The following is a 14,075-nucleotide window of genomic DNA, read 5'->3' as shown; positions in this document are numbered from 1 at the left end:
GGAAAAGTAGTAAGGATCTCACTGGTTAGGGTCAGTTAGGACTTTAAGGAAAAGTGGTTAAGGGAGCCTTATCTTCCTTCTGGAAATGAGTAACCTCATTCAACAGGATAGGGAAGGGAAGCAAGACAAGATTCAGAGCAGAAGCTTTGGTCAAAAACAAAGAGTGGTGTTTGGCTGGAGCATGAGTATTCTTAGGAACTTCAGTGCAATGAAACAGGATGAAGCACAGGTTCAACCGGAATAAGGAATCACTGACAACTCACTTCTGAAAGTAACAGAAATGTGAGGATGGCAGGAAAGGGTATTTTTTAAGTTTAGTTGTTCAGAGAATTCGAGCTCCAGGAGCCGACACTATCAAAGTCCATTCTTTCTAAGACACTGCCTGCAAAATACTTCCCCTGTCCATAGCATTGCTTACCGTATACACTGCCAGCAGAGCCAACTGGTTATAGGGGCGCCCATTCTTGGGAGCAATATGCTGGGCCTTTAGGTACCAACTGGAATAGAAAAACAGTAAAAAATGCTAGCTCCACATCAATGCTTTCCCATTTCATTACCTCATAGCCCTAACTGCTTAAGACATAAGCTGGGAGTGTTAGATGTAACGCTGGAGTGGTAAAGCCTGATTACATAGCCCAATAGGGACACCTGTAGGACCTTCCACATGAAAGGCTGCTCGGTGGCCATTTGCTCTTAATAGGGCTTAGCTTAATGCCACAAAGAAAGAGAAGCAAGGAATAAGAGGAAAAAGTACCTGCGTGCTTTCCCGTAGTTTGCTGTGTCATTGGCTTGTTCCCGATACCTAGAGATATCTCCTTGGCAAATCATACATCGCTGGGCACTGATCAAAGCATATTTTACCTTCAGGAAAAATGATCAGTTAGTAGTGTACCCAAGAAACTCTAACGTCAACCCCAAAGGACAAGGATAGGATCAAGGTGACAGAACAGCATTAATAAGGCACTAGTCATCAGGGCGCCTGGGTGGCTCAGTGGGTTAAGCCTCTACCTTCAGCTCAGGTCATGATCTCAGGGTCCTGGGATCAAGGCCCGCATCAGGCTCTCTGCTCACCGGGGAGCCTGCTTCCCTCTCTCTCTCTCTGCCTGCCTCTCTGCCTACTTGTTATCTCTGTCTGTCAAATAAATAAATAAAATCTTAAAAAAAAAATAAATAAATAAATAAATAAGGAACTAGTCATCCTCAACAAAGTAAAAAGTTTTCGGTCTAAACTTGCCTAGCGAAAAACAGCAATGATGTGATGCAAATTTTAATGAGAAAGAAGGCAGAAAAGAGGAGGTCATTCTTATTTCAAGTCCCAGGTAAACAGAAGAAAACATTCTGAAACCTGGAAACCAGAAAACCTAACTCTCTATGTAAGAGTTGTGTGATCTTCTGTGGGTCTTTGGAACTGTTTTTGGGACTCAAGTTTCTTCATCTGAATATAAAAATGCATACTCCTTAGGGTAAGTGAAGAGAGTAAGTGTTAAATACTTCACAAATGATAAAGTGATATACAAATACTAAAACAACTGTTGATTCTGTTATTTTCCTGTCTCACTATAGTCTCTCTCTCCTCAAACTATTAGTATCACTGCACTGTGTTACTACACTACATTCACTTTGCAAAACAGTAACAATTACCTAAAATGGTAACACAGTTACCCTTTACCAAACACCTACAATACTGTCAGTCCCTGAGTAGTTCTCTTTCCCTCTCTATACTTCTGTTTTCTCAATAATGGGCTTGGCATCTGTCCCTCCATGAGAAAACAACAGAGTAGACCCTTAACAATCCCAAGACATGTATCCAAAAAAAAAAAAAAAAAACCTATAGAACATCACCTCCTAACATGCAATTCCACTCCACACAAGAAATTAACACATCACTGAATAAAGAACAAAGCTTCAGGGAGAAGTAGATACTGTCCCTGAGGAAGGCTCATCTACTAGCTAAATAGCCACTGCACATCAATGTCCTAATACATAACAAACGTGTGCCTCAGCAAAGTTCTATACCACTACAAGCCATATACCTTCAGAGTGCTGACTATTGCACACATTCTCTGAATGAACATCAAGAATACTTGCAGTTAGCTGATAAAGGAACCAAGAAAACAGATTATGTTTCCATCCTACAGCACTCTGCTATCTCAATGGGGGGAGCCAAATTCCACCAAAGGCTCTCCATTATCCTTCGGATGAGGTCCCAGATGATCTAGTTTCTGGTCACCTCTGCAGCACCACTTCCCCCCCACCCCTCTCTGAACCTCAGTTAGACTAGACTTTTCTCGGTCTCCCTAACACACCACGCTCTTTCTCACTTCAGGACCTGCACATATACTACTTCCTCTCCATAGAATGTTCTAGCATCTTCCCATACACCTTCACCTGGCTAACAGCTCAGGTCTTCAGCCCCAGCTTAACCGGGACTTCCTCAGTCTTCCATGATTCTCTAAACCCCTTTACCTTATACCCCCATCATGATATCCTTTGCAGAAGTCACTGCATCTGCAATTACTAATCCACCATCTGTACTAACCCCTAAGCAAACTCTAAACTCCAAGAGCTGGGATCATGGCTTTCTTGTTCCACAATGAATTATGTGTCCTAGAAAGACACATGGCACGTAGGAGGGTCTTAATACCTGTTGATTAGTAACAGAGTTTGTGCACAGCAACCATCAGGAGTAGAAAGACAAGAGGAAGTCTCTGCTTCATAAATCACATGCCTTTCTCTTATGAATCTTTAACCTTTCCCTTTCCCCTGACCCTTTCCTCTCAATGTATAAATATGCTTAAGCGTCTTCCAGCTTAAACACAAACTCCTCTTGACACTATGTACTTTTAACTATCTTCTCTCCTTGCCTTCACAGCCAAGATTCTTAAAAGAATAGTCTATATTACTCCCTTCATTGTATCTACTGTCCCACATTTCATTCTCTGCAATCTGTCTTCTATTCTCTCCAACTGAAATTAATTGTAATAAGCTCATCCAATCCAACGGACACTTTCAGTAATCTCAGCATTCAAAGATTCTACGGCACTTGACAATTCCACCCACCACTACCTTGAAATTTCATTCCCCCACCCCCAATCTCTGGCTGACAGGATAGGGCCTGGCCAGTATCCCAGTATCCAAACTTCTGCTTCAACTCTAACTTATACACTGATGACTTCTGAATCTATAGAACCAGTTTGGCCCTTTCCCCTGAGCTTCAAAAAGACCAGGATATTCATCCATTCATTTTCAAGTTCGTACAGTTACGCACAGCCAAAACTGAACTAATCTCTTCCTCCCAGCCACTCTCCTAGGCTACAAACTGGGAGATGATCTAGACTCCTTATGCCTCCTACCTCACCATTCACACAAATCAGCCAGCAACTCAACTCTATTTCCCTTATATCTTTTCAATTTGTCTCTTTTCCACCTCCACTACCTCTACCTTAGTTCAGGCCCGCAACCTGACTCTCCTACCTCCACTCTTGCCCAAATTCATCCATTAGCCAGTGACTGGTTCTAAGAAGAAATCTATGCTATCCATTTAGTGAAAATCAAGCCATGGCTCCTCGCTGCTTTCAGAATAAAGTCCAAACTTTTCAGTATGGCATACAAAAGATCTAATCCTTTCTACTTCATTAGCTTTACCTCCTACAATAGGCCAACTCCACATTACAAAAATCAGCATACTGAACTTCTTACTTTCCAACAAGGCCCGATTCTCTCTTGCTGTGCCCCGTACTACCCCTTCTACTCCTTGTCAGGTTTCAAGACTCGACAGTCTCTCAGAAGTCTCCCTTGACTCCACCAGTCTGAATCAGGGTCACTTCACTCTGTGCCCCTTCCACGCTGTATATATAACATTACCATAGTACTTAATACATGATAATTGCTGGTTTAATTGGTCTGTACCCCCACTGGACTGTGTCTTTCGTTCTGTATCCTCAACACCTAGCGTAGTACCTAGCACATAACAATAGACAAATGCTTACTAAATGGATGATTAAAGATAAAGAAGGGGGCTTACTGTCTTGCGTAATGGCTTGCTGCGAATGGCAAGACCATCCATGTAGTCCTCCAGTTTGAACTTGTAAGTAACCTGCAGTTTCTGAAGCAAACTATCAAAGAAGTCACTACCCTATAAAGACAAAAAATAAGAAACAGCTGAATCAGACTGTTCTGATCCAATTTACCCACCAGAAACTAGGGCAAATAACCTGTCCACAGTTCGGCTAATGTTCAGCCATCCCATGTAAAGAGAGGCATACACAGTATTTAGTGGTCACCAACTTAACACAAGACAAATTCATAGCATAAGCCCCTCCATGGTTTTAAAAATGTGCGTGCGTGCACGTGCATGCACACACACCCACACACACCCACACAAACCATACACACTTTCTCTCCCCCCAGCCACCCACCCCTAAATAAGACATTCAGAAAATTTCCAAGCTCAGAACTAACTCCAATTGCCAATAAGTTATGGTCGCAAGGAAGCAACAGGGCAGGTTAGGCCCAAATCCAAGAAAAGAGCATCAAGTTTTTTGTCAATGTTCTGCTATACATCATCATTATTCCAGATGATAAAAACCCATCACAGCTACAGAATGCTAAAGCCTTTATCCTGAGGACAAAAAGATGATGGTTTACCTCATCCAAGAGCTCCAAAAGTCTGTTCCGAATCTGCTCAGGGTTCTCAACATTCGGATCCTTGAGAAGCTGCCTGAACTTCTCAATCACCTGATAGAAAGCATTCTTCCACAGGATCTGATCCACATTCTGATTATCAGAGAATTCAATATCTAATAGGATACAGCGCTCATACAGCTGCAGCAGTTCAGCTCTGGAATAAAATACATGCAACTTCTAGCTCCAAATACACCACACGAAAGGCTAGACCCAAGATCTGAGCTTCTTGCAAATTAAACACCTTTCTTGGCAGGAAATCCAAAATGTCACCAGGTATAGTACTCATGTGACTTTTCATTCTGCACAGCAGAAATGTCATTCTAAAGACAGTTATGTCTAGGAAAGTAGTTTTTCCCCATATGTCTCTACCTAAATTTAACAGCTGAAATAAGATCTTCACCACAAGTTATATGTTGTTCACTTCTTGGCATTCTGGAAAGTCATTCCTTTACCATTTCCAGATTCCATGTTCTGTTAAAATATTTTTTTCTTAAAGAAAGAGTAGGAAGCATAATCATTTCTAAGACTAGAAATAAAATTTTCTGTTCTTTTTCCAAGCCCCTTCCTTACAAAATCAGTGTGAAAGGGATTTAATACCCAGTGCCTTCCCAAAGAAGTTTCTATGTTCCTCAGCCACAGGAGCCTACACACCTCCAGCTTATATCCACTTCCCTCTAGCCAGGATGGGACACAGCATACCTGAGCTGAGCCATCTTCTCCAGGCCCTCAGGACTGATCCGGTCCCTGGAGAGCAGGTTGCTGAGCTGCAGTTCCTGGTTGTCAGCCACCCGGAGAAGCCTATGTAGCTCCTGCTGCTGCATGTTCCTCATGTGCTGTTCCATCTCCTCGGGACTCATGGTGCTGGCAGGGAGTGGGCTACAGACGTACTGTCCTGATGCAGTTGGGTAGCCTGGGTAGTAAGGCCCAGGGTACACACCATTCGTAGGGCCCACGGGGTACTGCAGAGGGCCGTAGCCAGTATAAGGATACTGAGAGGCAGGGCCTGGTGTCCGCGGGTAATAATAGGGGTTGTCAGAGTTTTGAAACTTATAGTAAGATGCTTGGGCCTGGCGGGAATCACCCCAAGAGGTAGGGCTGACTTCATCATCAGTGTCTAAGAAATGTAGCTGGGGTGTCTGGCTCTTTAGAGCAGGTTTCTGATCAGGATTGTTTGGGTCCCATAATCGTCGAGTGGTGCCTCCTCGGCCCCAACTCCGAGATCCCTTACTACCAGATCCAAATAAAAGCCGAGGTCCCAAAGGTGCAGATTCTGGAGAACCGGCTGAACTGACAGATAGAGTGGTATGGGCAGGCAGAATCAGAATGCCACGTCCACGGCCTCGAAGTTCTTGTTTCAGGTTTTTGGATTCCTGCTTCTCAGAGCCTTTGCCCCCACTGCTTAAGCCTTTGTCAGGCTTTATCCTATCCACATCCTCCCTGGATGATCTCACCACGGGGGAATCTTTGTTCATGGTTTCTGCATCAAAGGTAACACGGAGAGTGCCTCGATTTTCTTTCCCATTGCTTTTCTGCTCTGCCTCCCCACGGCCAGACCAGCTTCTTTCTAAATGTTTCTTCCTTTCCGAGCTCCTCCTGGGTCCATCAGGCTCATCAATTCTGTCCTCATCTAAAGAATCAGTTGAAGACATAGATACTTGCTTCTTCAGTCGTGGCCTCTCCTTGGCCCGATCCTGTCGGCGGCGACGACATCCAATATCGATCGGGCCGGCCCCCTCAGCACTGTTGTTGCTGCCCGCAGAGCTGGTACTACAAGTGCGGTAGCGGTTCCTTCGTTTGTCTGAGCGGGAGTAGCGTTTTGCAGAACCTGGCTTCCCCTGTGCCAGGTCATCAGTCACTTTCTTTATCCCCTCCCCCTTCTCAATCCTCTTTCCTTTTTCGCCCTTTGCAGCCCTTACTCTGTCACCATTTAGGCTCTTCTCTGCTTCATCTTTGTCTGGTTTATTCACAACCTCCTCTTTCACATTTCCCCTATACTCATCTTCTTCTACTCTCAGTTGCTCCACCTGGTTGAGGATTTCTTCCTCACCCACCCTGTTAGTCGTTTCTTTGGAAAGAGCCTGCAAACGCCTTCCAGGCTGGTAGATCTGCATGTCAGGTTTCTTTGTTCTTTTGATAATTCTTAGACTTCGATCCTCTTGTCCAGAAGTCCTAGGAAAGGACTCCTGTGTCCCAATAGTTTCGGGGTCTACAGGACCATTTTGATGTTGGTTATCCAGTTCCCTGCAGACGTCTTTAATGAGCTGGGTACCATTTCCAACAGCAGAGGAATCTCTGTCATTAACAATTTCATCCTTAAATTCATCACTCCCAGAAGGTTCCTTGATTTTAGGTTTGTTCCTCAGTCGGGAAAGACCAGGTTTATAGATTTCCAGATCTGGGCGCCGGTTATCTCTGCGCTGCCTGGGCTCCTTCATGTTTCCTATGATGTTAGAGAGAGTGTTGGGAAGGAATAGGTAGAAGAAAAGAATAAAAGGGGAGGGAAGGAAAAAAAAAACTGTCATTCTGCTTAAGTAACAGAAAAGCCAAGCAAGAATAACACATCGAAATGCTAATATTGGAGAACATGGGAGGAAATTTTTGAAGAAGCAGAAATTCTAGTAGGTTTACAGTATTTGTTTACCAACTGGCAAGGCTAAGGACTTCATTATGTTATCGCTATCTACACTTGGATTAGGGAAATAGGAAAAACAACAACAACAACAACAAAAAAATACTCTCTTGTGTTACCCAAGTCATATCCAGGTATCCAAGACCCCAAATACCCTATCATTGCCAGAATAAAAGATGTCTAACTATTTGGGCATCAGACTGTTCTCTGCTATGGAGTCCTTGGATCCATTTTAGTCTTTTCTTCTAGTGCTTCTAACTTTTTTCAAGGGTGGCTAAGCCCGTTTTAACATAGTAGTAGTTGGGGGTAAAGGAGAAAAAGAGGGGTATGCACAACAATCCACAGTTCCAGACATATCTGGGGGAAAAAATGTGCAACTCCAGTCTCTGAACTTGGCCAGGACAATCCTCTTCTTTTAGGACACCAACTGCCCAAACACATACCTCTTGTTGAAGCAAACAGGAAGCAGTTCCTTTCACATTCTTCAACTCCACTCATGTTCATCAACTCTCTAACAGCAACCAACAGTCATTCCAAGGAAATACTGCTCAGACTATCATCATTAGAATACTGCGACTAACTGCTACTATGATGTGGAATATGAGAAGGAAAAAGTTCCATAAAGGAGCTTTCTCTGGAGGATGATGGAAGTATTGTGACATGCTCCCAAATACCAAGGACTGCAGTATTTAAAAATAAGGGTACAGGACTTTCGAAACTACTCTTCCAGGCTCCCTAAACTTACTGAATGACAAATAAGCAAGTATCTATTTTTTGTACTTGTTACCTTTGCCTATTAAGGGAAGAGACTACTACAAATAGCCATGAAACTTGTCAATAGGAAACTGACAGGAATTAGTGAGATTATAGAGTACTCAAAACAGAATGCTTTATAAAATCCTAGTATTGTTCTATAAACAACAATACAAACAAGCCCATTACAGAAATAAATAATATCCTCCAGCATTTAACTCATAGGTGTAACAAAACAGAAAGCAAAAACACAAAAACCCCTGAAGTTTAAGATACTGCTTCAGTGTTTTCAAAAGCTTAAAAGGCATTTCATCAAGTATGAATAAAAGTAAAGCAGCTTACCTCCAGAATAACTGACCCTCAGGAGCCTTTGTAACTTAGGTGAGAGGTGAGGAGGAGGAAGAGAAAAGCTACTACTATTCAGAGCAGAGGGAGAAAACACCCTGAATAATCCCATTCAAACGACCAACGAAAGTCAATTTCACAGACTTTGGCCACAAGCCTGCAGAAGCACAACTACCATTCTACACAACTCCACCACCCCACAAAGGAGAGATGATATACTAGAATCTTCCTTGGAGCTTTCCTGGCGTAGATGGAGACTTTAATTTGCAAGATGAACAGTCTCTCTGATAAAAACTGCTCCCACACATGCCAAGGGCAAACCAGAGTAGAGTGAGCTCTCTACCGGAGGTCCTGGATCCCTCCGGTGGCGCAGCCTTCAGAACCCTGCCTTGGGGGAAAAAGTTCGGCAAGGAAGTCTCAAGCTGTTCAATCTTTCTCCTCGATTTCTCGAGTTCCTTCTCCCTAACTCTAAAGAGATGACAAGGAAGGCATGAGGAGGATTCCTCTGGGAACGACACATCCCAGGGCCTCCCCCAGTTCCCAGCACCCACCCCACGTCTCGTCTCCTGACGACTGGGAATCCACAAACTGGTCTGAGAAGGTTGGGGCAATGGGGAACAGTCACCTTCGCGGTGAGAAAGGGGGCGGAGGCAGGAACTCTGGTCGGGCTCTCCCGGAGGGCGCCGGGGCTGGCAGAGCTCGATCCTACACTGGCCCTCTGACTGGTGGGGCGGCCAGGGGACCGCCCTCCACCCCCGCCCCCAATGCTGGGGGAAGGGGCGGGGGCTCAAGAGCGCCGCGGACTGAGCTGGGAGGAGGGAGAGGAGGAGAGGGAGGCGGGGCGGGCAGGCCCAACCCAGGAGCTGGGCGGCGCGACTCACCTCTGCTCCCGGCCTGCGGAGCCAGAGCGGCCAGGATCCCTCGCAGCTCCGACGCGGAGATCCGGACACGCTCCAACCCCTCCGCCATCTTCGCAGCTGCTGCTACAGCTGCAGCCACTCCGCCACCGCCGCGCGTAGCCAGGAAACCACGACGGACGGGCGGCGCGCGCGCTTACCCACCTCCCACCCGTGTCCCCGCCCCCTCCCGCCTGCCTCCCCTAACGACGGTGGCCGCACTGGGAGGAAAAGCTCTGAACGCAAGTTCCGCGGCTCCAGTAGAGCTGGGGAGGCGGGCACTGCGCGTGCGCAGAGGTGTGGTCGGGAAGGTGAGCTGAGGCTGGAGTTGAGAACGCTGCGCCTGTGAGGTGAGAGGAGACCCGGCCAGGCGTCGCGGGCGTTCGCGGCGGTGCCTGCTGTTGCTGCTGTGGTGGCCATTGAGGACACTGGTGCTGGTCTGGGGCTCGAGCTGACGGAGACACCCCACAATCCGGCCGCCTCCAGTCATCTTAGGCCAGGGTCTGCCTCCACAGGCCCGGACTAGCGTCCCAGGCTGTTACTTGAGGACCTTAAAGGTCTTGTACGAGCACCCCACCCCTTTTTTAGATGAGGAAACTGAATCCTAGAGAAGCGTAGCAAATTGCCCAGGGTGTCACAGTGGGTAAGTATCAGAGTATATCAGTCTTTTTCTTTATGGCGGACTACATCCCCAAGACCCCTGACTTCCCCACTCCCCGACCTTTCTTAAAAAAAAAAAAAAAAAATACAACATGGTTGGCTCTTGCTGAGGGAAGGTTGTGTGGAAGTAAATCAGGAGGTATTGTAAGGCGATTTGGGAAGTTCTGTATCATTGTGGATTCTTGGAAAAATTACTTGACTTCCTTGGATCTGTGGTGGTGGTTTTGTTTTTTCCATCTTTAAAATGTAACCGCATCAGAAGACTCGTATTTTAACTTCCTGTTCCTGAGGCCATGTTCAGAACTGTGGGGAAACTCGCTCCCCCAAGACTGCTTCTCTCCACCTGTTTCTCTTTACCGATCCCATTCAGTCTGTTGGACCTGTACACCATCAAATGGTTACCAGTAATTTTTCTTTGAGTGGGTCTAAAAGATTTGATCAGTCTCTGACATAACTCATTCGATCCCTATTACGTGACACAGGTTTCACCACCAGAAAGCTAAGCAGATGGAGAAAGTCAATAGATATGTGAAAAGATTCAGTGTTTCAAAAGAAGGAGATTAATTTGAGTGGTCAGAGCAAGTGGCAATATTTAATACATATGAACAAAATATGGAGAAATATTAAAAACTATAATTCTTTTTTTTTTTTTTTGAGAGAGCTAGAGCAGGAGCGGGGGAGGGGCAGAGGGAGAAGCAGACTCCCCCCTGAGCAGGGAGCCAGATAAGTGACTGGATGGCAGGACCTTGGGATCATGACCTGAGCCAAAGGCGGATGGTCAACCAACTGATCCACCCAGGCACCCCAAAACAAACATGTTTTAACATTGAAATTAAGACATTGGATAATTTTTTTTTCAAAAGATGGAAGAATAATCTGAACAAAATTCTTAGGAAAAACATGATTGCCAAATTAATGCAACAGTCTCTGTACTGCCGATGAGATATGTCAAAAGTTTAACCAGTTCAAGAGAATTTACCAGAACTCAGAGGGGAAAATATAAAACTATGAGAGACAAGAATAGAAGACATGGAGAATGGATCCAGAAAACTAGTAATAAAATACAAGTTCCAGAAGGTGATAAGAGAACTGACTGAGGAGAAACAGGAATCAAAGAAATAATAGAAGAAAATTTACTAAGTTGATGGGAAAATTTAAATTTAAGACTTAAATTTAGCCTTCAGATCTAAAGGTTCATGAAATAACAAGGTAAAAATAAATGAACAATCATATTTAGGCCTGTATTACAGTGAAAGCTTCTGAGTTTAAAGAATTAAAATGTGGGGCGCCTGGGTGCCTCAATTGGTTGGGCAGCTGCATTGTGCTCGGGTCATGATCCTGGAGTCCTGGGATCGAGTCCCACGTGTGGCTCCCAGCTCCAGGGGCAGTCTGGTTCTCCATCTGACCTTCTCCACTCTCATGCTTTCTCTCACTGTCTCTCTCTCAAATAAATAAATAAAATCTTAAAAAAAAAAAAAAAGAATTAAAATGTGTTTGACATGAAACAGTCAAGATATATAATTTAAAAAAATGTTTTAAAGCCAGTCGCAGAACAATACATGGAGTATGGTTCTATTTGAGTACAGCAAAAAGCCATTTATTATATATGTAAGTTTCTTTATAAATACATCCAAAAAAGGTATGCAAGAAGACATACTAAACTTTTTAAAGTGGTTATCTTTGTAGAAGAGAATAGATTTAAGGGTTAGAGAGTGAAGGTTCTTTATTTTTCTGTAATGTTTTAAATTCTTATAGTAGGAATTTGGTCACATATGGGTAATCCAAAAAATAACAAGTTTGGATAGTGGAGAAGGGAGGAATTCAAATTTTTTTTAAAGATTTTGATTATTCATTGGAGAAAGAGAACACAAGAGGAAATTGGGGCAGGGGAGGGAAAAGCAGACTCTCCATTGAGCCGGAGCCAGATGCAGGGCTCCATCCCAGGACCCTGGGATCATGACCCAAGCCCAAGGCAGATGCTCAACCAGCTGGCCACCTAGGTGACCTGGGAGAAATTTAGTTTCTAAAAACAAAAATTGTACAGGTCATGTTTGCTGAGCACAGAGTAGTAAAATTAGAAATGAATAATCACAAATTAAGCAAAATGTAGCTACTTGGAATTTTTTTTTTTAAGCAAGTGGGGTTTTTTGTTGTTTTTTGATGTTGTTGTTGTTGTTGTTGTTTTTATTTGACAGAGAGAGAGAGATCACAAGTAGGCACAAAGCCAGGCAGAGAGAGAGGGGGAAGCAGACTCCCCGCTGAGCAGAGAGCCCAATGCAGGGCTCCATCCCAGGATCCTGAGGTCATGACCTGGACCGAAGGCAGAGGTTTAATCCACTGAGCCACCCAGGTGCCCCAACTTGGAAATTTTTTAAACAAAAATTTTTTTAAAGATTTTATTTATTTATTTGAGAGAGAGAACACAAGAGGGGAGAGGATCAGAGGGAGAAGAGGACTTCCTGCTGAGCAGGGAGCCCTATCCGGACTCCATCCCAAGACTCCAGGATCATGACTTGAGCTGAAGGCAGTCGCTCAACCAACTGAGCCACCCAGGTGCCTAAACATAAATAACTCTTAGGTCAAAAAAGTAGACAAAGCCAAGACTGTGGATTCTTTAAAAATTAAAACTAGGGCACATGGGTGGCTCGGTCAGTTGGGCATCTGCCTTTGGGTTGGGCCATGATCCCAGAGTCCTGGGATCAAGCCCCATATGAGGCTCCCTGCTCAGTGGGGAGTCTGCTTCTCTCTCTGACCCTCCTCTCTCTCATGGTGTCTCTCTCTCACTCTCTCTCTCAAATAAATAAAATCTTAAAAGAATAATAAAAGTAATGAAAATATTGCATAGCAAAACCTATGGTATATCTTTTTTTTTAAATTTTTTAAAGATTTTATTTATTTATTTGACAGACAGAGATCACAAGTAGGCAGAGAGAGAAGGGAGGAAGCAGGCTCCCTGCTGAGCAGAGAACCCAATGTGGGGCTCGATCCCAGGATGCTGGGACCATGACCTGAGCCGAAGGCAGTGGCTTTAACCCACTGAGCCACCCAGGCACCCCCCCTTTTTTTTTTAATTTATTTGACAAAGAAAGAGACAGCAAGAGAGGGAACACAAGCATGGGGAGTGGGTGAGGGAGAAGCAGGCCCCCCATCGAGCAGAGAGCCCGATGCAGGACTCGATCCCAACACCCTGGGATCATGACCCAAGCCAAAGGCAGATGCTCAACCAACTGAGCCACCCAGGCGCCCATCCTATAGGTATATCATTAAAGATATACTCAGGGTGCCTGGGTGGCTCAGTGTAAAGATATACTCAGGGTGCCTGGGTGGCTCAGTGGGTTAAGCCCCTGCCTTCAGCTCAGGTCATGATCCCAGGTCCTGGGATCAAGTCCCGCATCAGGCTCCCTGCTCAGCGGGGAGCCTGCTTCCCCCTTCTCTCTCTGCCTGCCTCTCTGCCTACTTGTGATCTCTCTTTCTGTTAAATACATAAATAAAATCTTTAAAAAAATAAAGATATACTCAGAGGAAAATTAATAGCCTGCATGCTTTTATTGTTAATTGTAAAAGAAAGTGATCCCGTAATAGCACTTCTGGGTATTTACCCCCAAAATACAAAAACGGTAATTCAAAAGGGGTACATGTACTCTGTGTTTATTGCACCAATAATAAATAACTTTAATAGCCAAATTATGGGGGCAGCCCAAGTGTCCATCAACAGATGAATGGATACAGAAGATGTGATAGATATATACAATAGAATATTATTCTGGGGGCGCCTGGGTGGCTCAGAGGGTTAAGCCTCAGCCTTCAGCTCTGGTCATGGTCTCGGGGTCCTGGGATCAAGCCCCACATCGGGCTCTCTGCTCAATAGGGAGCCTGCTTCACCCTCTCTCTCTGCCTGCCTCTCTGCCTACTTGTGATCTCTGTCTGTCAAATAAATAAATAAAATCTTTAAAAAAAATGTTTAGAATATTATTCTGTAAAAAAGAATGAAATTTTGCCATTTGCAATAACATGAATGGAGCTAGAGAGTATAAGCCTAAATGAAATAAGTCTGTTTGAGAAGACAAATAACATGGTTTCACTCATATGGGATTTAAGAAACAAAC

At 44.5% G+C, this 14,075-nt stretch overlaps 1 protein-coding gene across 1 annotated transcript in view; it reads right to left on the bottom strand.

The window, feature by feature from the left end:
- SMG6 (SMG6 nonsense mediated mRNA decay factor) overlaps positions 1 to 9,688 on the bottom strand; it is a 236,751-nt gene extending 227,063 nt beyond the window's left edge. Inside the window, exons 1-6 of the mRNA XM_080827352.1 lie at positions 9,295 to 9,688; positions 5,386 to 7,126; positions 4,648 to 4,840; positions 4,025 to 4,135; positions 755 to 861; positions 419 to 497 (exon numbers count right to left, since the gene is read on the bottom strand). Of these exons, the coding sequence (XP_080683478.1) occupies positions 419 to 497; positions 755 to 861; positions 4,025 to 4,135; positions 4,648 to 4,840; positions 5,386 to 7,126; positions 9,295 to 9,382 (2,319 nt within the window). The 5' untranslated portion in view covers positions 9,383 to 9,688. The remainder of the gene's footprint in view (positions 1 to 418; positions 498 to 754; positions 862 to 4,024; positions 4,136 to 4,647; positions 4,841 to 5,385; positions 7,127 to 9,294) is intronic.
- Positions 9,689 to 14,075: the final 4,387 nt, after the last annotated feature.

The sequence above is a fragment of the Martes martes genome, assembly GCF_963455335.1.
Source record: "Martes martes genome assembly, chromosome: 16".
Classification (NCBI taxonomy): Eukaryota; Metazoa; Chordata; class Mammalia; order Carnivora; family Mustelidae; genus Martes; species Martes martes.
This window is presented reverse-complemented; position numbering and strand designations above follow the sequence as displayed.